Raw genomic sequence first — 23,601 nt, forward strand, 5'->3', positions numbered from 1 at the left:
GGTTGGGGAATGTGGAGTTTTTCTCGGCTGTGGGGTGTGCAGGAGTTCAAAGTTCGAGCCGTTGGAAGTGGTAATCCCTGTCGGGTTCCTGGAAGGGTTTTTTTTCACTGTGGTTTTCGCGGGTTGGCATGGTTCACTCGCTCGATGGTTCGTTGCTCAGTGAGGCGGCTTCGACAAGAAGGGAAGGTGCATCGTGTTGTGTTGCACCACACCGAAAGGCCAATGAGTGCGACGACGAATGTGGCCGATGGCCGGTGATAACCTTTCCTTCCCCGCACCCAGACATCAGCAACGAAAAGCAAGAGCGACCTGAAAATGACCCGCATGATATCCCAAGAAACAGTTGAACCCAAGAAATGTCTCTAATGTGACCCTCTCTGTTCCCCAGACTGCTTCCCCATCTCTTCGGCGGGGGTACCGAGGGACGCACAACGGACGAGTTTCACGGTGGACCCGTTTTCGGGCCGCTCGAGCAAGCGAGCAAGCTCAGCAATCACCGCCCACAAAAGGCGGGGCGTTTTGCCGGGGTTGGCGGGCAATTTCCCCCGATCAGCCACGAGTGCGTGGGGTGCGCCTGTCTCAGCTTTGTCAGCTTTCAAGCTTTCCATCAGTTGACGCACCCTGAGCCTTGCGCCAGAGGTTAGCATCTGATCACCGCCTTCTTTCACAGCCAGACCCCAAACCCCAACTGTTTGTGCATCCATCACTTGCCGGAATTTGGATGTGATAGCTTCAACAACCCCCGGTCTCTCCAAGTGCAGTGGGAATGTCGCCTCCCGACATGACCACCACAACTGCCACGTCCTCATCCGGGCGGGGCTCCCCAATCCCGAACTTGGCAAGATTCGGATGGTGAGTCTACAAATAGTCGGGTTTCGGTTGTTGTTGAAGTCCGGAGCAGGGTTCTCAATGCAATTAGCGCTGGTGTTTTGTTTTAGTTCCGGTGCTTTTTTTGCTGACTTGAATGGTGACAAAATTCCCTAGCGCCCGATGCCGCCAACATCATCTCAAATGTCAGTTTCCGTCTCCACTTCCTCCGTGCTCCTAGTCTAGTCCTCCGCTAGTCCCTCCGGACCCCCGGACCCCACCGCGGGCCCGGATGTCAATCTCCCGGGAGGGGAATCATATGTTGACTTTACCGTGTGCGACAGGCGACAGAGTGACACCAATCTGTGGCAGATGCCGGACCGCGGACGAGCCATGCCTACCGCCAGGCCTCAAGATCCGCGAGACCAACAAGTGTCAGTGAGAGTGTCCGACCACTCCTTTCTTGATGCCTCCTTTACTCATTGCATATTTACACAGACAAGTTCAAGTTTGCAAAGAAACAGAGGTGGATCAAGACTCCACGAAGACGTTCGTCCCCCCGTTTCGCTTTGCTCGGATACCTCGACCTATAACTAGATAGTCAAGAAGACCCTGTCTGACCTTGGTGGCATGAAGTGGTCTTTATCGATGAGTCGCAGACTATCATAAACGATGTGTCGAGCCCGGATAGCGGACCCGACGACTTCGAGGCGGCATGGGACTCCCCTCCCGTCGCCGAGGGAGAGTGCCACAGCAATACTTCGCCCATGCCGCCTTACCGGCCCCCCTCGCCTCCAGACCGTTCGCGGTTGATGGCCATCTCGTCCGTTGTCGATCCGCTTCCCCCGGTCTGGCCCCTCACGAGTCCCGAAGAGGCCGTCCTCTTCCGCCACTTCATGGATAAGCTGGCCACGTGGGTAAGTTGTCAACCGAACCCCATCGTTGATGGATCATCTAGATCACTGACACCTCTCCCTCAGCTTGACTTGTGCGACCCGTACCGTACGTATGACCGTGGGGGGAGCACACGGAGATGCTAACGAGGACCCACAGATACCTTCCAGAACATCGTCCCCCATCGGTCAAGGGACTGCCAGGTGCTGCTAAGAGCCATATTTGCGCTCTCGGCGCGGCACTTGGGGCAAACACACCATGACGGCAACCAGAGGAAGCGATATAACCAGCTAGCGGACACGCACAATGCCGCCTGCATCAACATCATGAAGTGTCTCCTGACGAGCAAAAACTACAAATCCTTGTGGACCGAGCATCTCTTTGCCGCCACCATCATCCTCCAGGTCATGGAAGAGATGAACGGTACGTCAGCCGTCGAACGACGCCAAGGGCATGGACTAATGCTCCAACTACAGCTGGACTCCGAGATGACGCCGACAACGACGTGGACGAAACCCACGAGGCTTTGAAGCGGGGCCACCTGCCGGGCATGTACCGGTTCGTCGGGGTGCAGTCCTTCGGGCCGGGAACCCTCGGCGCCGCGTCGTTCTGGGTGGGGCTGCGGCAGGAGATTTACATCGCCGTGACGAAGCGGCAGCCGGTATGCCTGTACCTCGTCCACCCCGGCCTCGTGGACAGGTCGCTCGATGAGCCGCCGGAGGACGACTTCGCGTGGGCAAACGTGGCCGTGGTGCACTGCGCCGATGTGGTCAACTTCTGGCTCGCGCCCGAGAAGCATGAGCCGCACTCGTGGGATGAGCTGAACAGCTGGAACCGGCAATGGGCCGAGAAGCTGCCGCCGTCATATGATCCCTTCTTCACAGAGCCGCCGGGGTCGAGTGTTTTCCCGGGGATCTGGTATCATCAGGGCTGCCAAGGCAAGTGGGATTTGGTTGTTGGTTGGGTTCGGACATGCGCTAATGAGCCGGGCTTTGTGGCAACAGTCATTGGGGTACAACACCACAGGCTCGCAACGCTCTTTCTGTTGGACCACCGGCTGAGACCCGGCAACCTGCTGAAAGCCAAGGAGAGAGCTAGTGTCGAGGTTGGTTGGCCCCCTGCTCACTCTTCCGTATCTCTGTGGTCAGGCACTCACTGAACCTCGTGGATAGGAACGTATTCGGAAGACCGTCCGTGAAATCTGCGCCATCGGACGCGGGAACCAGTTCACGCCGCCGGGTGTATTCACCGCCTGCATGGCGATATCGGCTTGTAAGTCGGAGTTCGTCCCTCCCAAACCCGGTGCCATGAAGTTGACAAGCGCAGTTGGACACTATTTTCACAGGGTCGAAGAGCAAGACGCCATGCTCGCCATTCTGGAACAGACGCAGAAGGACTACGCCCGGCCTACCGGGTGCGTGAGGCGGGAGATGCTCCAGGCCTGGGGGCGACATACCGGTGTGCCCAATCCGTTGGATAGGATACTGCCGCACATGAATGGTAACGGTGTGTGAAACAACCAATGACCAAAACTGTGAGGTTGCCTCGGAGCCTGAGGCGGCGCGGTAAACGAAGATACGCCACCCGCGCTGGATACGGAACTGTTTGATCTCACCTTTTACGAAGAGTCTTGGCGGTATATCAGGAAACGTTGTACCCACGAGTGCCACGCAAGTTGGGTGGGTTGATGATGATTAACCTTGGTCTCAAGGGGTCGACGGCATGGCGAGAAGAACCGTGGCCCGTTTGACGTGGGACTTCCCATGAAGTCTTCTTACTCTAGACCTTTGAAGCACGAATAGAAGCATAGATACGCAAGTATAGGTACTCCATGACTTATTCGCGCTTTCGGTGAGCCTTGTTTACCCGGTGGAGGGGTTAAGGGAAGGAGGGGGAAGGGGTGTCAAAAAGAGGGTAAGGAGGGCTACGCGAAGGTAATATGAGGCAAATATTGTAATGATAACATAACAACGGTGACTTATAAAAATATCCGAGGATGAGTATAGGGTGAGAAAGAGGGGATGATCATGAAAGAGAAGTCGCATATGACGTAATGGGAGACAGCAAGTGGCCAGCGAGAGGAAGAGAGCGAACTTGATAGGAAACAGACTTGCCTTCGGTATCCACAGCCACATTGCATACATGCATCTCGGACTCGGGGACGTGGGGACCTTGCCGAGCTGACTGAGGACCCTTGACGGGCCTTTGGCGTTGAAGTTTATGGACTCGGCCACTCGGCTCAGCTGGGACGGAGCAAAAAGACAACTCGACGGGCGGTATCAGGGACTCTTGTGGTGCGAGTGTCCGGGGTCGTGCCATGTGTACCACACAGAGCACTGTGTTCACGCACAGTGACGTCGAGTTCCAGTCTCGCTGCAGATGGCGAATTTATTTGCAGGCATCGTGGGCGCCTCCAGAGGGTAGAATACCACAGAGCAGCGAACTTGGCTTGCACTTCGCAGCAAAAGCTCCCGGTTCGTGGCTTGGCGGATCCAACAACCCCGCCCCACCCTCCTTCAGAAGGGGAGGGTCATTCCACCTCACACTAGAAGCACCTCACCTCAGCCACCAGTCACTCCCTTTCTCCAAACCAAGGCAAAACCACCTAAAAAACAAAAAGGCCTCACAGAGCAGTATATATCTCCGGGAACGACTCATTTCGACAAACCGACCCAGACACACACACACACAAAATGGCGAGCGCCGCAGAACCAACCCCGTCGCATACTCCGCCGGGGACACAAGCCCCGCGTCCCAAAGGTGAGCTGAAGCTGAGCCATTTCGTCACCGGGGACCAACCCCGAACCGACTACTTGCCACGTAGTGCTGGGTAGTTTCCTAGTTAGTAGCAAGCAGGCAAAACTAACGAAGCTCCTCCCATATCAACAGGCATCCTCAAGAACTCGTACCGCGGCTCCCCGCCCATCTCCCCCACCGACGCCCAGCACCAGCACCAGCACCAGCACCAGCACCCGCACCCACCCACAGCGCACAGCCCGCCCGACCACCCCCCCCTCACCCCAAAGGAAGCCAAAGAACTCACCATCGCCAACACGCAATACAACGCCGGCCACCGCCGCTCCTCCTCCGCCGCAGCAGCCGGCTCCCGACCGGGCGGTTCCCGCCGCCAGTCCTCCCTCACCCCCCACGACGGCGGCAACACCGCCGAAGACGACGACGACGACGACGCGGCCCGCCAGCGCCTCAAATGGGACGAGGCCAACCTCTACCTGACCGAGCAGGAGCGCACCGCCACCATGAAGATCAACGAGCCCAAGACGCCCTACGCCAAGCACTACGATCCGGCCGAGGATCCGTCCGATGACGATGAAGACCTCGCGCCGCCGATCGATCCGCGCGGGATTGATCTGGACCGGGTGGATGGCGTGCCGCACCAGAAGCAGCAGAAGCGGCGGGCGGTGGAGGAGGAGATTCCGCGGTTGGAGCTGGGCGAGCCGGAGGAGGATGTGCCTGAGGAGGAGGTTGGGGGGGAGAGGCCGCGCGCGGTGCATGTGGATGGGGGTGGGGGTGGGCATGATGCGGATGGGGAGGCGTATTTGGTGGGGCTGTCGGCGGAGGAGCGGGAGAAGCATCTGCGGTTTGAGCAGCTGAGGAAGAAGCATTATGAGATGAAGAATGTGGCGGCTTTGTTGGGGCATCCTGAGGAGGAGTTGGCGGAGGAGGAGGGGGATGAGGATGAGGATGAGGGAGAGGGGAGGGTGCCTGCTGTGCCGGCGCTGCCCGGCAGGGTTAATGGTTCGTCGTAGGGGGGGAGGGTTGTGTCGATGAGGTGGCATGCGTTTTGCATGGGCATGGGCATGGACACGGTCTTGAATCTTGATTGAGCTTCCCAACTGAGAGTGCATCGGGATATTTTGCTTTTTCATTTTGTACAGGTTGATGCGGGCGAGCGTATGCACATACGATCCAACAAGAACAGGCGACGGGCGTGACCGGCTCCGTCTTAGAGCAGCCCCTTGCGCGCCAGCTCGACCTTCCGCGCCGCCTCGCCGGCCTTGAACCCGCCCCTCGAAATGCATATCCGCTGCCCCTCGGCCAGCTCGAACTTGTCCTCGTGCGCCGGCCATTGGCAGGGGCAGTGGTGCGGGAAGTGCACGCATGCTGTGCTTGAGTGTTAGTCAAGTCTCGGGAGAGTATCGAACTGAAACCGAAAAGGGCGCACGAACCTAATGTGTCTGGGCAGAGGTAGTTGTCGCAGTGGGAGCGAGTGTATTGGGCACGGTAGTGTGACGAGTCGCTCGGTGAGTTCTGGGCTTGCTGGTGTTGTTGCTGGCCCCCGCCGCCGAACATCTGGTCGAAGAAGCCGAACTGCGCCGAGACGGCGCTCGTTAGGGCGAGGAGAAGTGCGACGAGACGCATCGTGTTGGTGTGTTCCTTTATGCCGTCGTTCACGGAGGTGTTGAGAGACTGCGTTCGGTAAAAGGGGTTGAGATGAACTCGTTGTTCAGTTCAACAGATGTTGTCGCATTCGGATCTTGAATCTTGAATCTTGACTTGCTGGCCAGATCCGTTTGGGGGCGTTCCTGGGTGGTCAAGGGTTTTTATCTTATCGCAGTCGTGATGACTCAGCAGAAAACTTCACCCTGGAACACAACAACCAAGCACCAGCTTCGGCAGCTGCGTTCAGTGTTCCGGTCCCCGTTTTTGGTTCCGGGATCTCGACCTCTTGCTTCCCCGCGCTCCGACCCCGTCTACAATTACTGCGAGGTGCTCGCCGTCCGACCCAATGCATCTCGCACGGCTGCAGGGGCCCCTCCAACGGGCCGCTGCCAGCGGTAGCCGATCATTCACCACTGTTCTACGCCCGACGACGACAACGGCGACGACAACGACGACGACCCTCGAGGAGCGATTTGCCCACCTCCGACTTGCCTCGCCGGCTGCTGTCAATTCCACCGTGGGGGGGCGGCGCTATGCCTCAACCAAGTCACAGGGAGCCTACAAGCTCAAGTCCAAGAAAACGATCCCCAAGAAGATGGGTGCAAAGAAGACCGGCGGTGCGTCACCCGGATTCAATTGGATGCTGGCTGGACGGAGATACGCGTTGCTGACCCCGTGTTCCCATCCGTAGACCAGTATGTCATCACCGGAAACATCCTCTACAAGCAGCGCGGTACGATATGGCACCCCGGCGAGAACACCATCTTGGGCCGCGACCACACCATCCATGCCGCCGTTGCGGGGTATGTCAAGTATTACCGAGACCCGGCCCGTCACCCCAAACGCCAATACATTGGTGTCACCTTCAACCGCGAGGATAAGCTGCCGTATCCCGTATCATCACCACGCCGGCGCAAGCTGAACCTCGTGGCCGTGCCCCGGCAGGTTGAGAAGGTTGTCGAGGAGACCACAGCACCTAGCGGCATCCCCCGTTCAGTAACGCGGCACGAAGTGGTCGAGAAGGCGGAGACAGAGACTGCCGAGGCGGCGGCATCGGAGCAGCCCACCAACAAGCCGCAGGAATTCGTTCCTCTAGCGGACGGCAACTCGATCGTCGCCAACCTAGTCCGGGACAAGCTCAGGACCAGGTACCTGGCCCAGGCCAAGAAGGACGCGCAAACCCTCGAGAAGCAGAAGGAGCTCGACGCGCGCAAGGGCACCCGCGTGTTCCACCTGCAGCCCGACTACAGCTACCGCGAGAGCAACTGGGAGATCGGCCGGCTGGTGGGCGACGTCGGCTCCGTGCCGGGTGCCAACGAGGCCGAGTCGAGGAAGGCCAAGTTCCGCCTGCGTAGGAGGAAACGCATGGTCCACTTCCAGGGAATCAAGAAGCGCAAGATGGCCAAGTCCAGCCGCCGCGACGAGTACAGGGTTAAGGTGCGCGAGAAGAGGGCGTCGAGGCTGGCGCAGAGGGCCGAGACCGCGGCTGCCCTCAGGGCTTCCGTCGGCAAGGCTGCGGCTGAGGCCAGCAAGGCGGTGGCGGGGAACAAGAAGGCGGAGAATAAGGACGAGGTCAAGGCCTGATTCTTCTTTGAGGTTTTGCCGGTTTGTCTGTGAGATAGCGGCCGAGTGCAGACATCCAGGTCGTATCTTGCATCCCGACAGGGGCCGTGCGGCCAGAGCCGCTGTACCATATTCTGTCAAAATAGATTCTGTCGAAATCCTGCCCGTGACGACGCCGGTCCAAGTGAGTGCAATGCTTGCCCCATTTGTCTCAGGCTTAGACTAATTTACTAGTCATTTTCCAGGCTAGGTGTTCAGTCGTTCATAAATGTACTAGCTATGTCTGAGTATCTTTTGTGCTTACCCGTGTGTCATTCCTCCGCGTGTTTGCTCTCCCTTGCCGCGGCGGGTGACGATGTGGCTTTGGAATGCAGGTCAAGACACCGGAACTGGAAGCAACAAAAACACGTCTATTCGTGTCTTGAGCCTTCGATCTTGCATTGCCCCATCCTTGACAGTTATGATAGATCTGTACGACTAAACAACCTCGGGACTGAAGACGACGACTTGTTGTGCCCACGTCCCAAATCGGCCTTTAGTCTGTTCGATGATGGCTAGCCTTGTGAAAGCCCCCTTTGCCCAATGGGTCGAGGGTCGAGGCCGACTCTTGGACGACGATACCGATGGCGACAGCGACAGCTCCTCCAGCCCTTTAGTCACGAAACGTTCGGCACGTACTTCAACGCAAAGGGGGCTCCCCGGCTCGCCACGCAGAAACGGTATCGTCATAGACACGAATATTCGAGCCATGTTCAGCATGCGAGCTGCACGCAGTCCACACACGCGCGGCCGAAGCCCAGACAAGTTGCGAGAACGTCTGTCTCCCACTTTTTCTCGTCCATCGTTCTACTGTGTAAGTATCTTGGTTAACCGTCTTTCAGCGCCATCACCACGCCACACCACACAAAGAGTGCTCAGTGGGCATCGGGAACTCATACCGACTTCACTGTCGAACTCATCCCTTTTATCAGCGAGCTCGGGAACCTCGTGGCGGAGCGTATCGAGCACTTCAAGCAGGAAGCATAGCCTAGAGCTGCCATTGGAAGTCTCACAGCAAGCAAAACGACGCCTATTGTCAGATGGCCACAATGCTGCCACCTCGTTCCGATACTCGGCCCCGTGTGTTCAGCCCCATTCCGAAATGGACAGGGACGAGAAACGACGAGGCGGACTACTGAGAAGAAGCGGCACGCCTATGCAGTCCTTCCACCCCACGTTAACGAGTGGCACTGCCCTTTCTTACACGGCCTTTGAGCGAGAGATAGCGGGAGCCAACAGACATAATGCCCTTCTCGATCCTCTTTCTCGTCACCCCCGGCCAATACATAGGCCCGATATTCCATCCGCGCCAATGCCACTGGAGCGACGGGAGAAACAGCGGGAGGTGCGCCAGAGGAGCCGCCACTCGTCATTCTGGCGTTTCAACTCGCCGCCGCCCATTTCAGAAACAGCTGTCCCGGAGCCATATCCAGAACGAAACCAAGAACAAGTCGACAGTCCCACCGGCAGAGGCCCTCCGAATCCCAGACCAAGGAGCGACAAGCGCGCAGCTCGCATGGCCATGGGCCCGCCTTGGCCGTTTCCCGCTTCGGGTACCACGCCACCACCGCAACGCGCCGTCAGTGCCCACCTTCCTGGCGTCGATGGCCCGCACAGGTGGGAGGCGCTCCACGCCCTGGAGGGCACGCGTCCGAGAGGGAGCGCCGGCAGCGATGACGGCAGGGGCGACGAGAAGAAGCCTATTACGATGTGCGGCGAGAGGCTGTACTCGGATTGGACCGGGTATTGGGGTAAGTTGGCTGCTTTGCGTCCCCTTTCCAGTTGTGCAGTTTATTCACGGATGTCTGCAGATGGAGTTCCGCGCAAGATACTCGGGGCGGGTGCGCTTTTCCCGGAGGGATACCTGCCACGTGTAGGTGATGCTCACCCCTGGATCTGCCCTGTCCGAGACTGCCAGAACATCTTCCCGGAGGTCTGGGCCCTTGGGGGGCACTTTAGTGTGAGTGAGTCCTTTATTTAGAGTCGTCCGGCGTTGATATTGACAGATGCGCAGGCCGGCCATCGAGCTTGCTTGCTCAACGACAACCTCGACGGGACCATCTCGGTCGTCGGCAAACGCAGGACTGCCGACCCCGTTTCCGGCCGGATGCCTCCTATGGTGGTCTCGCGGAACGCCATCGACACCGCGACGGCTCCGCCAAGGGCAATGCCTTGCCGGCCGGGGCGGAAGAAGAAGCACGACGGGAACGGGAGCGGTAACCCCGCCAGGGAACGGGAGGTCAGCGCTTCCGGGTTCAACCCGCGGTCGTCAAGCCTCCTTCCCGTCGCTATCCCGGTTCCCGTTGACGAGCGCAGGTTGAAGAATGCCAGGGGTCCACGGGCGCCAGCCAACAGCGAACCCGGGAAGACTGTGCTGTGGCGGTACTTGATGAAATACCTACCGCACACAACCCCCTTGCCGGACAGCCCGCTTGTGCTTGAGCTTCTCCGGCTTCCACGCCATAAGGACCTGCCGCACAGGTGGAGGTTCCAGCTTGCCGGTGGCCACCCGACGACGGACACGCTCTGCGCCGTGCTTGTCTATCTCTGCGGGATCAAGAACCTGCTGCCGTGTGAGATCTGCGCAGGGGCTGACGACACCAAGCCCTCCTTGATCCTACCTTTCCCAGAATGTATCACACTCCCGGTGGCAGCCTCGGCGGAGCTGAAGAAACACTTTGGTGCCACCGCTTGCTGCAACCAGTTCTACCACTTAATGAACAGCAGCAGGAACCAGCTGTATTGCGTCCCCCGGTTCTCGGTGTCGTCCGACCTAGGCGGTAGGCCAGATTCCCTACCTGAGAGCACAGTCGAAGAGAAAGCCGCTCTGCCACCCGCTCAGACCAGCCCACTGGATGAGAACCGCGACGACAGCGACCTGACCTACAACTCCTCCCTCTCCACCTCCCCCTTAACAACTCCCTCCCAATCACCAAACCCCACCCCCAACTACAGCTACAACCACACCTACAAAACCGCCATCCCCGCCCACGCCGCCGGCCGAGCCAAGCTGGTATCCATCACCAAGCCCCCTCGTATCATCACCAACACCATCCCCACCCCCATCATCCCCGCCCCTACCATCCCCAGCGTCAACAAACCCCCTACCGCCACTGCCACTGCCACTACCACCACCACCACCGCCACCATTGCCACCACCGCCACTCCCAACACCACCACCGCCAGCTCCGTCGCTGTGACTGCCACAAAAACAAAAACAAAACGCCACAGCTCCATCCGCCGCCTGGCCGAGAAGCTCGGGGCCAAAGCGGCGTGGCGGGAGGTGGCTGTGTACCAGCGCGAGAATGTGGTGCTGGAGGAAGAGGAAGAGGGTGAGGATGGAAAGGAGGGTGTGCGGGTTACGGAGGTGACGGGGTTGGTGGGGGGTAGGAGCAGTAGTAGTGGGAGTAGTGGTAGTGGTGGTAGTGGTAGTGGTAGTGGTAGTGGCAGTGGTAGTAGGAGTAGTGGGAGTGGTAGTGGGAGTATTGGTAATGGTAGTGGGAGTATTGGTAATGGTAATGGTAATGGTAATGGTAGTGGGAGCTCTGCTGGTGATGGCGATGGGTCGCGAACTAAAGGGACGAGGTCGAGGTTGGGGAATGGGCAAGGGGGTTCTACTAGTGCGCGCAGCGAGGCGGACCAGGACAATTCGGGAACGACAGCGGTGATGACTGACTGGGAAATGGTGCCGGGCAGGATCTCCGTGGGCTCGGGGGCGGATACCGAGAGTGAGTCTTCTTTCTGTTGCGTTGTTAAACCCCCGACCCCCTTCCCACTCTACCCCTTAAACCCGACCCCAAACTAACACCCTCCCAGACATCGCATTCTCCTACTCCTACCTCGCCGAGGATCGCCCAGGGCCCGTAGCCGACGGCGTGAAGTTCCAGGTGGTCGAGGTCCCCGGCGGCGGCAGCATGCGGTGGGCGGCGGTCGGGATGGGGATGCGGCTGTGCTCGGTTGCGTCCGGCACGGTGCGCGTGTGGTTGTCGGAGCAGGACCAGTTCGCTATCGGCCCCAATGGCATGTGGAAGGTCCGGCCGGGCGTGGCGTGCACCGTGCTAAATCCTTCCCCCGTGGCGGCTGTGCTGCACGTTACGACGTTCGGGGAGCACGCGGTATGAGGATATGGGGCCGGGGAGTTGAAGGAGCTCGGGGTTGTTGATATGGGGCCCCAACTCGGCGTTCCAGCACGGTGTTCCTACACAATGACTCAGTTCATGATGATGAGAGTTCAGACGTCATGGATATAAGCTGTCGCACTGCCATAGTAAGTGGCTGTCTAATCCATTAATCGTATACCTAGAGACAGATACTACCAGGTGTCGCTCTTTATCCCCAAAGGGCCATGTGAATTACCCCCCAGTGCCATGGGTATCGATAATCCCGCCCATTTCCATAGTCATTCCCAACCTGTTACGCCAGCCCACCCCAATGAAATGCTCCCATGTACCATGTCCATCCTAACGGAATATCCTGCGCCCTCCCGTCCGCGTTGGGAACCTTTCCACGCCGCCCTGTTGCTGCTGATGGTAAACCCGCTGCATACCAACCCCGCCGCCCTCGAAGCCCCTCCTATATCGCCGCACGGCCTCGCGGAGGTGCTCTGGGCGCAGCGGTCCCCGGCGGTCTTCCACTTCATGATTTCTCGTCTCCCTCGGATCTCTCGCCTCTCTCGGTTCCGTGTCTACTTCTCCTTCGGGATTTGGCGTTGGCGCGACGGTGGCGGGTGGTGTCGGGAGGTCGGTTTGTTTCTCGTCCAGCCGCTCGATCCACTCCCCCTGCACGCGGCGCGCGCTCTCGATAATATCGCCGATGAAGACCTTGGCCACGGCGCGCATTCCTATTACGACGTTCTCGGCCACGGACTGGGAGATGGTCGCGTTGACAAGCTGAGTGGGGGAGAGGTTAGCAAACGTTTCGTTGGGTATGGACCAAGTCCTAAACGGGCGAGGAAAAGACATGTTCTTACCCTCCTCACCGACGCCTTACTAAGGTTCGCGGCGCGCCAGTTTTCAAACCGGTAGAACTGGTCTTCGGACAGCGCACTGATGAGCATGCCCCTCATGCGATGCTCCTCCTCCTTTTGCTCCTTGGTGCGGACGTCGGCCGTCGCGGCAACCTCGGTCGGGCCCTCGTCATCGCCCTCGCCCTCCTCGCCGCCGCCCGCTCCGCCAGCCACGCTCTTCCCCCCGCGGCCACCGCCCTCGCCACTGACACCGCTAACGGCGGTGGCGGCACGCCCGCCGGCGACGGACGGGGTCTGCTCGCGGGCCTTCTCGGCCTTGGACTTGCGGCCGCGCTTCTTCTTAATGGGCGCGGCGGCGCTGACCTGGCTGCCACTAACGAGGCTCGCGTTGTCGATATCGACCGAGGGAGATCGCACGCCGAAGAAGGAGTCGTCGGGAGGGAATGAGGTCTGTTTGAGCGGGTGTGCCAATCCAGCGCCCGAGGCAGTCGAGATGGTTGATGCTTTTCGTCGTTTCAGAGCGGGTGCGCCGGGGCCGTCCGAGTTCCGTTTCTTGTTGGTGGACATGTTGCTAACGCCGGGGAGTTGGCTGTGCGAATATGGCGGAGAGTGTGCCGATGGAGAGGCCATCGTTGGGCGCTTTCGTGGCAGGTGCACGCACGAGAGTCAAGTCGAGTGTGGCAGAAATCTGGGCGGTCACACGGCGAATGGTCCGAGCTTACTTGGTAAACTCTCCAAAAAGCAAATCAGCCAGGGAAGGAACTTGGATAGATCATCTAAATTTTAAAAAGATGGAATGATAATATGTTTGTTTCACTCCAATTGCAAACGACTGAAATATGGAATCTCAATGAAAGCTGATGGTCGAAAAGGCAATGGACAGATTTGTTGGTATGAAGAAAGTCGCGGATGAACTGCACCACTTGCACGCAGCATGGTTGGATTCCAGGCCTGGCTGACGCGAACTTTCACGCCCCTGCAAGCTGCTGCAAGCGTTCTCCGAACAGTGCAACGCGCCACCTTGACAAGGGTGTGACCGGGCATTGGAACCCCGCAAGAAGCCGAAGAATCCACCGTTGTGCAGCGGGTCTCAACGGCTTCCCATGAAGTTCCTTGTACTCCGTACGAGCACGAGCCTGTTTTCAAAAGGACAATGTGGTTGCTGGCTGCGAGGGCTGGGGATTCGTCAATTCTCACCCTCTCTCGGCCTCTGACCTTTCATGTCCGTGACCTGAGACGAAGGAACAATCGATTGGTTTTCACCGACCCAAAAACCCTGAATCAGAACCGTTGAAAACCACGTTTCTCTCCTCCAACACCCTTGCTCCTCGGCGACATCGAGTGATAAGATAACTAAGCAATTGCAGCAGGTGACTCCGCCTTGGCCTCCATTGAATTCGGAAACCGAAAATTCACAGCGGAACCGGAGTTCTTAGCTCCATCCCAAGACTCATCCTGGAAGTTCCGCAGTCATCTGCCCCTCGGTTCCACCTTGTGTCGGTCTCTCCTCAACTCTCCCGCCGCTCCCCTCCCCTTTCCACCTCCCGACCAAGCACCAACCAACCAATCCGACCACTCAATGGCTCATCTCGATTCCTCCTCCGGCTCCGAAAGCCCCGCGCCTGCGGTCAATGGCGCAAAGAATAACAATGGCGTTTACCACAAGAGTAGCAAGAACAAGGACGGCGGCAAGAAGCGGTCGCGCGATGGGGATATCTCGTCGAAGAATGCCAATGGCACACATGCGATCGGAGAGCGCCGGTCTAGCGTCAGCAAGCCCGCGCGGGACTTCCGGGATATGCCGGAGCCGACCCCCAAGAAGAAGAAGAGAAAGACTTCGACGCCCGCCACCGCCGCCATAAAGGAGGTGGCGACGGCGGACGAGGCAGGCGAGTCGTCGACCCGGTCGCCGAGCCCCGTCGTCGACTTTGACGGCCTCAGCCGGCCCAGCATAGGGACGCGGAAGCGGCTGGAGGAGGACGAGTCGCAAAAGGAGCTGCGGCTGGCGCGCATGAAGGGCGCCGTCCGCACGCTGCTCGAGTGCGTGGGCGAGGACCCGGACCGCGAGGGCCTGCTGGCGACCCCGGACCGCTACGCCAAGGCGATGCTCTACTTCACCAAGGGCTACCAGGAGAACGTGCGCGACATCGTCAACGGCGCCATCTTCCAGGAGGGCCACAACGAAATGGTCATCGTCAAGGACATCGAGGTGTTCAGTATGTGCGAGCACCACCTGGTGCCCTTCAACGGCAAGATGCACATCGGCTACATCCCGCGCAACGCCGTCATCGGCATCTCCAAGCTGCCGCGCATCGCCGAGATGTTCGCCCGCCGCCTGCAGGTCCAGGAGCGTCTAACCAAGGAGGTCGCCAATGCCGTGATGGAGGTGCTGCAGCCCCAGGGCGTCGCCGTCGTCATGGAGTCGAGCCACCTGTGCATGGTCATGCGCGGCGTCCAGAAGTCGGGCAGCACCACCATCACCAGCTGCGTGCTGGGCTGCTTCGAGCGCAAGGAGAAGACCAGGAACGAGTTCCTCAGCCTCATTGGCGTCAACCGCTAAACGGCAGAAATAAACCAACCGAGCGACATGTCCGGAATGCGCCCGGTATTAATAGATAAGTGGGATATGCGAGGGCTGGGCAAACTAAAGGGTTGAGGGTGTCTTTTCAACAATGAGCCGCCATAAATCTATGGCAGCGATGCCGAGCAAAGCCTTGCCGAGCAAAGCCTTGCCAAAGTGTGTTTTTCAACTCTGCATTCAACTGGCGTTTGGGGGTTTCGGGAGGGAGGGGGGGTCATCCAGGGGTCATATACACGTTATCATGAACTGGGCGAGGATCTCAACATCGGGTTGGCTCTCTGATTTTGCATGTGGGCGGTTTTTGGTCATTCAACACGGCACTGTCGTTCTCTAAGGCCCGGTGAGGGCCTGGTGTACAGGGCGAAAAACGGATATCTGTACGTGCGCGATACATAGAATCCCGGCTCAACTGAACCATTGCGGGCGACTTCAACCGCCGCAAGACTTTTTAATTCCTACTTTTCCAAACGAACCCTGTGACAAACCGAAAGAACTGTTTTCACACATCGTACACTTGAGGCCACCAATCTCCCGACCCCATTGCTTTTGCTACTCATACACGGGTTGGAAATCCCAGGCCAATATCCTTTTCTCTCTCATTACCATTACGAAACCCTCCTGACAACCCTCCCAACAAGGCCCCTCTCCACCTCCTCCACCCTCGCCTTGACCACCTTCCAGATCTCCTCGGCGACCTCCTCCGCAGACGGGCTGGCATCAATAACATGGAGATCCTCCTCCTCCTGACGAAAGCGATACTCCGCACCGGTAAGGGGTTGAGCGGCAGACGGCGGGCCAACAGCAATCTCCTCACGGGGACCTACACTCCCACTCCCACCACCAACATTCCTACCACTCCCACCACCAACACTCCTACTACCACTCCCACTACCACTCCCGCCGCCGTTACCAACGCCGTCGTTACCACCGCCGTTACCACTCCCATCACCATCACCACTCCCCTCCTCCCCCCCCTCTCCCCTCCCCACCCTCCCAACCCCCACCTCCGCCGTCCCAATCTTCCCCAAACTCAGCCCCCAAAACAGCTCCCTCACCCGCCGCTGCATCTCCGCCCGCTCGTACGCCTCGCCGCCCCACCCGCCCCTCGCCCGCGCCTGGTCCTCGTCCAGGTCCAGAAAGAGCACGAGATCGGGGCGCGGTAAGCCCACCTCGGGCGCACGTGCCCAGGGGAGGGTTAAAGAGGGGTTCTGTTTGGCGGCGGAATAGACGACGCCGCTGTGGTAGTAGCGGTCGAGGAGGACTGTGGTGTTGGTGGTGAGGTGGGAGAGGATGGTTTTGCTGTTTTTTTGGGGGGGGGGGTTGGGTTAGTTTAGTTTAAGGGGGAGGGGGAGGGGAGGGGGGGTTGTGGTTGATAGGTAGGTATGATGATGGGGTGGGGAGGTATGATGATGGGGTGGGGAGGCATGATGATGGGGTTGGGTTGGGGGTGGGAGGATGGACTTACGCTGCTTCCCATCGGTTTGCGCTGAAGAGCAGGTGGATGACGTGGTCGTCCATGTCGACCTGGCTCTTGAGGTACGAGTCGATCATCTGGCCAATTGGCGTCGTGCGGTCTGAGGGGGGGCGAAGGTGTATGTTAGTGAGCCGGCCCGGCTTCCTTCAACCCCTTACACACCGGTGAGAGATGGGTGGGCAGGCAGGAAGACACATACCCGGAAACCGCATCACCTTGACCTTGCGCCCGAGCTCGACAAAGCGCTGCTCCAGCAGCTTGACCTGCGTCGTCTTGCCGCTGCGGTCGAGCCCTTCGAGCACTACGAGTGCGCCCCGGGCCACGGCAGGCTCACCGCCGGCGCCGGGGCGGTCATCGGTCCGGGACTGGGCCGGATCGGGCAATGACGGGTGCGGGGCTGCGGTTGCGGCGGCGGCTGCGGCTGCGGCTGCGGTTGGTGGTGCTGTGGCGGGGTCGACGAGGGCCGTAGCGGCCGTCGCCAGATCGTTAATCGAAGCCATGGCCCTGGTCCGGCGAATCAATTCCGTTTCACATGAAACAAGGGAGCGGTCGGGAGGATGGGGAAGATGGGGAGGGAAAAAAGGAGATGGCTGGGCCAATTGGTGGTGGTGAGACGCAATGGCAGTTGCATCAATGCCAGTTCAGTCGGTACGATCGATGCAAGTACTGCTAAGTGCTTCCATGTCTCGCGGGGCACAGAGCTCAGGTACCGACAAAGTACAGGCTGAGCTCTGCGGTTGGGCTTGGCGCGGGTGATGCCCCTCCATTATCGTCCATTGCGCTTCCGTTCTCTTTCGCAGGGAGACGGCATTGTGGAGCAAGTGCCAGTTGTCAATGGATGAAACGTTGGGAGAAGCCCGACCAGCGAGTCCGCGCGATTCCGATGGATCACAGAGGCGAGAGAGGCGAGGTGAAGTGCCGCTGGTCTGCAGCAGGAGACAAATCCGTCGTAAGTCTGGCGGGCTGCTGCTGCAAGATTACTGCACCAAGCCCAGGATTTTTCAGCTCCGAGTCCCATGAGATCGATCACCTGCACCTGCTGCTTCTCCGCTTGCCGTTGAAGTCGGGAGTCCAACTGCATCTAGACCTTCAGGTACTCGTACCTTGATACCCTATACGAGAAACCAAAGTGAATCAGAATGTGCTAGAAACATGCTACGTAAATGCAACTACATTCCTCCAAGTATCCGTATCCTAATTAGAATTAATAAACGAAAAAAAGAGAAAAAAGAAAAGGGAAAAGAGAAGAGGAAAGCCGAGCAAGGCCGTCCAGGGTGGGGTTCGGTTCTGGAAACCGAGTGGAAAGAGGGGCTCACCCGTGCTCCCGTCCCAGGGCGATCCCCCGGCTGCCGTTATAAAAAGAAATGCCACCAGATCTCTCTGGGGTCATCCTCTTCACTTGGCGGTCGATGGGGATTTGCTACGTCATTGACAGGGTCGGGAAAGAAAGCCGTCGATGTGCATTACTGATTATATTTTTTGACAGCGCAGAGATGCGTGTTTCACGCCGGTAGACGGATCCGACGAGCAGAAGCGCGAAGGGCTCAACAAGCGGGCAGAAAGTCCCACGGGGAAGCGCGGGCAAGCCGTGGGAGAGGGCGGGCTCGCTCGCGGGGGTGGGACCAACTGCGCCGCTGTCAGCGACCGGAGGAAGAAGACGAAGGGACGTTGGCTGCTGTCTTGGAAATGATGTTCAGGATTTCCGTCAGTCCAGTCGGCAATTCCGCAATTCCGCAATTTGGAATGCCAACCTGAGCCAACTTGCCACATCGCACCTCTCCCAGCTCTCCGAGTTTTATATCCTGTTCCTTGTGCTGCCGTCCCTGGCCGCAACCGCAGGAATGGCGCAAGGGAGAACGAGTCGGCACGCTCTTGACTTACACAGGCGACCGAATCGGGGCCGCTCGGTGCTGCTGTCTCAGTTGATCTGCGCTCTCCAGACTCCAGCAGCCGAAAAAAAAGGTGGAACCCACTTAACGCGACCCGGTCTCATGCTGCGAAGTGGGGCTCCATGAACGCGATGATTGGCCTCCTTCGCTGCGCAGCCGGACACACCGCGTCTCGTGGGGCATGCGCTTGGTCGCTGATTGGCTCCTGCACATGGGAGCCTGCGACTGGGCGTTGCCAATCGCCGTGCTCATCGCTGGCCCGCCCGGAGCCCGCTGCAAGCTCTCAACTTCTCGAGCGCAAGGACTCCGCCCTTGCCTGGGTCCAAGCCAGGACCCCTCTCCACAGGCGATAGAGGCGCTGTGATTGGAACCAGGACCGGTACATGGCGGGACACCCAGGGCGGCACGCGTTAGTTAGGTTTTACCACGAAAAGGCACGTTAAGCAGCCCAATCTTAACCCTGCATATGCGCCAACCAGCACGAGGAGCTCCCTCACGCCCATCTGTCTGAGACCCGGAACGTCGAGTGCCATCCATTTGCCGTCACTTTGGATCCTCTGCGGGAGTGTGCGCAGAACAATCTACGGAGTCGCAGCATTTGGAGCATTTCACGTTTCCCTTTTAACCCCGGGTCCTCCCCTGCTCGTACTTTCCGCTTCTTCCTCCTCCCTGTTCACTTCCACATCGCTCCTCCCCTGTGCTGTTCTGTTCCACGCACCTTGTTCTCAACCTCACCGCCCACGGGACCCTGTCGATTCACATCGCGCCTCCCTCGCGCGCATACCAATTTAACCCCTTCTTCTACTGCTACTTAAGCCATCTCCCACTCGCTGCTACCCTCCAACCCACACAAGCAAGCGCCTCGCCAAACCACACACATACCAAAAAGACCGCAAAGATCATTCCCAGTTTCGGGTATCACTTGAAACCTTGATCAGAGTTCTCAATCCTGTCGCAACAGCGCGCATTGCCTCCCACAATCCCACACCACCCCAGTCCCACCCCTCCAGCTCGTGTCGAGTGCCATTCGGCCCCCCCAGAGCTGTCGCGACAAAACGAGACCGTCTTGACCGGCCGGCCGTTTCACCAGGCCACCTGCGCGATAAGAATAACGCGCTCCCTCTCCCTCGCCCTCGCCTAAACAGGGAACCCCGCCGCCTGCCCTCTCCCTCGTCTCTACTCGTTTCGTCGGGAGTCTCAGAAAGCGGAGACTGTCCCTTCTGGCGCACATAGTGCCGTTAACAAACACCACCGCGCAATTGTTTGTTGCCCGCGGAGAACAATCGGGTCGCGCGTGGAGCTTCCAGCATCGCGTTGTCACTTTCGTTTTCACAGCGACATCAGTCCGCCATTCCCCATCATGGCAACCCTCACCCGCCAGCCGTTCGCTCCTGTCGACGGCGCACGGTTGAAGAGCTTGGCTAGCGTCAAGAACAGGCAGAATGGTATGTCGCCGTCCTTCACCCATCCCATACCCACCAACCCCCACTCGTATACCCGTGCCCTTGAGCATGTACTCCTGTATCTCCCCATATGTCTCGCCCGTCGTCCCCCTTCTCCCGCTAGGGCGCACGCTAACATGTCGAAGCAATCGCGTCCTCGCCCATCAAGCGGAAAGCTACCGAGGTGGAGGACACTGACGACTCCGAGAACGTGGCCCCTGTCCTCTTTTCGAAGCGGTCAAAGGGTGCCGATTTCTGGGGTGACCTGGGCAAGAGCTTCAACAAGCCTCCTGCCTTCACCCTAGCCAGGGCCTCTCCCTCCCCGGCGGTCAAGGATGTCTTCAGCAGCCCCCCCAGCCGACTCGCGTCTGCGCCCGTGTCACGGAACATCCTCAAGCCCAAGTCGCCCACCGCTCAGCTCAAGGCGAAGACCGCGGCAGCAGCACCCGCACCCTCACCGCTGACGGCCCCCGCCGGCCGCTCACCGACCCGCCCCTCCAAGCGCGTCGGCATCCTCTCCCGCCGCCGCAACCAGCGCCCGGACCCTCCGTCATTTTCCCTGAAGGCCGGCCTCCCGTTCTCTCTCGATACCGCCCTCAAGGGCACTATCCCCGGCTACTCGGGCAGCTCGCGCCCCACCAAGAGCAGACGCAGGGCCGCTGCCGCCTCCAACGCCGCCCTCGACTTTTTTATCCCCACGTCCGACCAGGCATCTTCATGGTCTTTCGACATTCACGAGGACACCCCCGAGCAGGAGATGACCAACCTCCTCCAGCACGGCACCTGTACCCTTGATATCAGCAGCGACGAGGAGTCCGAGAGCCGCGCCAAGCGCGAGCGCGCCGAGGGCCGGGACAAGGAGAACATCCCGCCCCCGGAGGACGTCAGCCAGACATCCTCGGCGCGGGGTGCCTCCCGCGATGCCGTCGACATTGACGAGGATGTGCTGCTGCTCAAGGGGCGCGGTCCGCTCTGTGAGATGAACGTGGTGGATTTCTACGCCGACGGCTGCGATAGCTCCAGCGTGTTCATCATCCCCGGCGATGAGGAAGATCCCGAGGCGGTGGTCAGCGAAGGGGCTGCCGGTCAAGCTGCGCAGCAACCGCGAGATCTGCCTCCCCTCCCGGAAGACGGGGAAGAGGAGCAGCGGTGGTTAGCTGAAGACGGCGCCGGGGCGATGCTCCCGCCACCGCCACCGCAAGTCAGCCTTGGCGACGTCGACGGGGTTGATGTGGATGACATCATGGGAGGCAGCGAACAGCCGCTGGTAGCTGCCGGGATCGATGGTGCCGCCGAGAGCTTTGAGTTGTGGGAGAGCAACAGCGCCAGGGACGAGGGGAGTACACCCACGTCGCCTTCACGGCCCGACCAGGGGTCACGAACGGAAGCCGATCTTGTGTTTTGAGTTTCGGATCGGCAGCATGTGTTTGGTTTTGCTTTGAGCCTTTTCTGTTTACGTCTTTGGTCGGTTAGCGGGTTTTCTGGCTAATGTGGATACCCTACTTTGCTCTTTAAAGAGGGATGGATGATAGGGAAGGCGTTTATGGGAGTTGACGGCCACTGGGAAAGCGTTGTCTGGTTGGTTGGGCTCAGGGGCCCGGTACATGGCGTTCGCTGGTTTACTTTGTCTATATCATGGAGTTTTAGCGTCTGCTGTTTATTATAGCTTTGAGTTTAGCGCCCGCAATTCTACTACATTGCAAAACCTCTTGCTCGTGTCGTCGTGCTTCCAGAGTCGTGCTTCCATGCTCCACCGAACACCTGTTCATCCCAACCCCACGGTCCCAACACGTGGATGATGCCAGGTACGTTGAACCGTCCTCCATTAGCATTCTCAGCCTCAATGACGACCATCCCGGCCTACTTTACGTATCAATACCCATCGAACGCCACCCCCCACCCCCCTCCCCAGCCCTATCACTTCACCATCCCACCCCCTCCCCCCATCCGTCCACCCCCCCACCAACTAACCAACTAACCAACCAGCCCCCCTTCTGCCCCTTCTAACTAAACAGGAAAGAAAAAGGAGAAAAACATAACAAATGTCACCGACAAACCCCCAACATACACCCCATCACACCCGCAAATGTCACGGGTATCGCCATCCCCACCACCCAGGCCCCGAACCGCCCGCAGACTTGTCGTGCGGGTGTCAGCTCGCAGAGGTTGGTGCAGCTACTTTCTTTTTCGTTTGTGCCGTTCCTGGTGGTATCGTTATTATTATTGTTGTCGTTTTTGGCAGTGGTGTATGGTTGGGGTTGGGGTTGTCGGTTGGTGTGTTTGGGGGTTGGTGATGGTGAAGGTAGGGGGGACTCTGGTGAGTGTGGTGAGGCGGTCATGGGGGGTTGGAGTGGTGGTGGGTGGGCGAGCAGCTCCATCTCCTGCGGCGTGAGCAGGTGGTACGGCTGTCGCGGCCTGGGGTGGTGGTGCTGCTGCTCCTGTGGGTATTGCTGTGGGTGCGGCTGTGGGTTGTCGCCGGGCGGTGGGGGGTGGACCCGGAGCGTCGGCGTGCTGGCGCTGTGGGAGTGGCCGCCTAGCTCGGCCGATGCGCTGAGGATAGATGGCGGCCGGGTGGAGGAGCGTGATTCGATGAGCGTGCTGGCCGGCCGCGAGAAGGCCGCTTCTAGGGCTTCCCAGTCGTCCAGCGGCGTCCCTGGCCGTGAGCCGCGGGCTGGGGGCGGCGGCGACGGCATCCGCTCCCGGTCGTAGCTCCATCGGTTGGCGAGTGCCGTTGGCCTGCCGAGGGCGTGGTCCGGGAGGCTGATGGCGGAGGCTGGCCGTGGTCGGTTGCTGCGCCGAACCGGAGATTGTGGTGGTGACTGAGAGGGTGTGCGGCTGGAAGGTTGAGGCACGCGGACCCCGTCCCAGGACGTCCTGGAGCTTGAGCGTGCGTGGGCAGTATAGCTGCCGGCTTGCAAGTGCAACGGCCGGCCATTGCCTTCCATCGGATACATTGTATCTCGTGACATGCTGTTCCTGGCGTCTGTCTCGAATCCGTGAGAATGGGAGCGGGCGTATGGCGGCCTCGTCATCCCATGATCTAATTCATCAGATTCTTGTTGAGATTGCCCTTCCATATTGCAATTATTGTTTGAGCTCTAATTTCTAATATGCTATCGGAATGGGGAGCTCTCTTGTTTTCACAAACAGTGACGACAGTGTCACGGCTCAACGGTTGCACGCAGACCCCGCCGAGGCGTCTAGAAGCGTAGCGAAGGATGGAAAATTTCTCGGCATCAAGCCGAGGTTTCGCAGTCTCGCCTTATCACCGGCCTGGCCCGGTTATGCAAGGTCACCCTGGTTCAACCATGCCGGGTCTAGACTCGGCCTTTAGTGGAGGGAACTTCTACGGATAAGTCATACGCCATCGACAGAGGGGGGATATTGAGGTTTATTAGTGTGAAGAGAATATGTGGGAAGGGCTCATCGTTTGCCTGTTTCTTGATGAGTTCGCATGTTTTACCCCTTTTCCGACTTGACCACTTAGGGGTAAACAATTCAATCACCAAGCATAAAAAGGTTATCCAGACCGCATTGGAGACTCT

The 23,601-nt window shown here is 59.1% G+C and overlaps 9 protein-coding genes across 9 annotated transcripts; 5 read left to right on the forward strand and 4 right to left on the reverse strand.

Annotated features, from left to right (window-relative positions):
* Positions 1–799: 799 nt before the first annotated feature.
* B0H64DRAFT_468454 (uncharacterized protein) lies at positions 800–3,617 on the forward strand (the record flags this gene model as incomplete). Its single annotated transcript, XM_062807752.1, has 10 exons — positions 800–852; positions 985–1,013; positions 1,152–1,241; positions 1,306–1,356; positions 1,444–1,724; positions 1,788–1,809; positions 1,861–2,124; positions 2,178–2,806; positions 2,874–2,973; positions 3,028–3,617. Coding segments are annotated over 10 exons (1,707 nt in total), but the record flags the coding sequence as incomplete, so codon positions are not given.
* A 2,048-nt stretch (positions 3,618–5,665) lies between these two features.
* On the reverse strand, positions 5,666–6,081 carry B0H64DRAFT_445792 (uncharacterized protein; the record flags this gene model as incomplete). Its single annotated transcript, XM_062806871.1, has 2 exons — positions 5,666–5,823; positions 5,889–6,081. 2 exons carry the CDS (start codon positions 6,079–6,081, stop codon positions 5,666–5,668), a joined length of 351 nt encoding a protein of 116 aa, XP_062655276.1.
* Positions 6,082–6,312: 231 nt separating this feature from the next.
* On the forward strand, positions 6,313–7,828 carry B0H64DRAFT_407987 (ribosomal L27 protein-domain-containing protein). The gene is made up of 2 exons (XM_062804597.1): positions 6,313–6,719; positions 6,794–7,828. Exons 1-2 carry the CDS (start codon positions 6,449–6,451, stop codon positions 7,684–7,686), a joined length of 1,164 nt encoding a protein of 387 aa, XP_062655277.1. The 5' UTR covers positions 6,313–6,448; the 3' UTR covers positions 7,687–7,828.
* Positions 7,829–11,157: 3,329 nt separating this feature from the next.
* B0H64DRAFT_407992 (uncharacterized protein) lies at positions 11,158–11,942 on the forward strand. Its single transcript, XM_062804598.1, has 2 exons — positions 11,158–11,432; positions 11,521–11,942. The coding sequence occupies exons 1-2, from the start codon at positions 11,372–11,374 to the stop codon at positions 11,823–11,825; spliced, it is 366 nt and encodes a 121-aa protein (XP_062655278.1). The 5' UTR covers positions 11,158–11,371; the 3' UTR covers positions 11,826–11,942.
* A 222-nt stretch (positions 11,943–12,164) lies between these two features.
* On the reverse strand, positions 12,165–13,237 carry B0H64DRAFT_445795 (hTAFII28-like protein conserved region-domain-containing protein; the record flags this gene model as incomplete). The annotated part of the gene is made up of 2 exons (XM_062806872.1): positions 12,165–12,593; positions 12,674–13,237. The coding sequence occupies 2 exons, from the start codon at positions 13,235–13,237 to the stop codon at positions 12,165–12,167; spliced, it is 993 nt and encodes a 330-aa protein (XP_062655279.1).
* A 776-nt stretch (positions 13,238–14,013) lies between these two features.
* B0H64DRAFT_240175 (uncharacterized protein) lies at positions 14,014–15,456 on the forward strand. Its single transcript, XM_062799831.1, has one exon. The coding sequence runs from the start codon at positions 14,250–14,252 to the stop codon at positions 15,228–15,230; it is 981 nt and encodes a 326-aa protein (XP_062655280.1). The 5' UTR covers positions 14,014–14,249; the 3' UTR covers positions 15,231–15,456.
* A 307-nt stretch (positions 15,457–15,763) lies between these two features.
* B0H64DRAFT_468478 (thymidylate kinase-domain-containing protein) lies at positions 15,764–17,551 on the reverse strand. The gene is made up of 3 exons (XM_062807753.1): positions 16,925–17,551; positions 16,717–16,825; positions 15,764–16,550 (listed from the first exon to the last, which is right to left on the reverse strand). The coding sequence occupies exons 1-3, from the start codon at positions 17,223–17,225 to the stop codon at positions 15,857–15,859; spliced, it is 1,104 nt and encodes a 367-aa protein (XP_062655281.1). The 5' UTR covers positions 17,226–17,551; the 3' UTR covers positions 15,764–15,856.
* Positions 17,552–19,702: 2,151 nt separating this feature from the next.
* B0H64DRAFT_240240 (uncharacterized protein) lies at positions 19,703–21,561 on the forward strand. The gene is made up of 2 exons (XM_062799832.1): positions 19,703–20,059; positions 20,203–21,561. Exons 1-2 carry the CDS (start codon positions 19,975–19,977, stop codon positions 21,459–21,461), a joined length of 1,344 nt encoding a protein of 447 aa, XP_062655282.1. The 5' UTR covers positions 19,703–19,974; the 3' UTR covers positions 21,462–21,561.
* A 540-nt stretch (positions 21,562–22,101) lies between these two features.
* B0H64DRAFT_445799 (uncharacterized protein) lies at positions 22,102–23,010 on the reverse strand (the record flags this gene model as incomplete). The annotated part of the gene is made up of 1 exon (XM_062806873.1): positions 22,102–23,010. One exon carries the CDS (start codon positions 23,008–23,010, stop codon positions 22,102–22,104), a length of 909 nt encoding a protein of 302 aa, XP_062655283.1.
* Positions 23,011–23,601: the final 591 nt, after the last annotated feature.

Source organism: Chaetomium fimeti, assembly GCF_033439085.1.
Source record: "Chaetomium fimeti strain CBS 168.71 chromosome Unknown B0H64scaffold_8, whole genome shotgun sequence".
Classification (NCBI taxonomy): domain Eukaryota; kingdom Fungi; phylum Ascomycota; class Sordariomycetes; order Sordariales; family Chaetomiaceae; genus Chaetomium; species Chaetomium fimeti.

Excerpts from the sequence above, each read along its gene's own strand:
- B0H64DRAFT_407987 (XM_062804597.1), top strand. The coding sequence starts at position 6,449 with ATGCATCTCGCACGGCTGCAGGGGCCCCTCCAACGGGCCGCTGCCAGC. Across the intron at positions 6,720-6,793 it reads GGGTGCAAAGAAGACCGGCG|ACCAGTATGTCATCACCGGA; the intron begins GTGCGTCACCCG and ends TCCCATCCGTAG.
- B0H64DRAFT_407992 (XM_062804598.1), top strand. The coding sequence starts at position 11,372 with ATGACTGACTGGGAAATGGTGCCGGGCAGGATCTCCGTGGGCTCGGGG. Across the intron at positions 11,433-11,520 it reads CTCGGGGGCGGATACCGAGA|ACATCGCATTCTCCTACTCC; the intron begins GTGAGTCTTCTT and ends ACACCCTCCCAG.
- B0H64DRAFT_240175 (XM_062799831.1), top strand. The coding sequence starts at position 14,250 with ATGGCTCATCTCGATTCCTCCTCCGGCTCCGAAAGCCCCGCGCCTGCG.
- B0H64DRAFT_468478 (XM_062807753.1), bottom strand. The coding sequence starts at position 17,225 with ATGGCTTCGATTAACGATCTGGCGACGGCCGCTACGGCCCTCGTCGAC. Across the intron at positions 16,826-16,924 it reads CAAGGTGATGCGGTTTCCGG|ACCGCACGACGCCAATTGGC; the intron begins GTATGTGTCTTC and ends GCCCCCCCTCAG. Across the intron at positions 16,551-16,716 it reads GCAAACCGATGGGAAGCAGC|CAAAACCATCCTCTCCCACC; the intron begins GTAAGTCCATCC and ends CCAAAAAAACAG.
- B0H64DRAFT_240240 (XM_062799832.1), top strand. The coding sequence starts at position 19,975 with ATGGCAACCCTCACCCGCCAGCCGTTCGCTCCTGTCGACGGCGCACGG. Across the intron at positions 20,060-20,202 it reads CGTCAAGAACAGGCAGAATG|CAATCGCGTCCTCGCCCATC; the intron begins GTATGTCGCCGT and ends AACATGTCGAAG.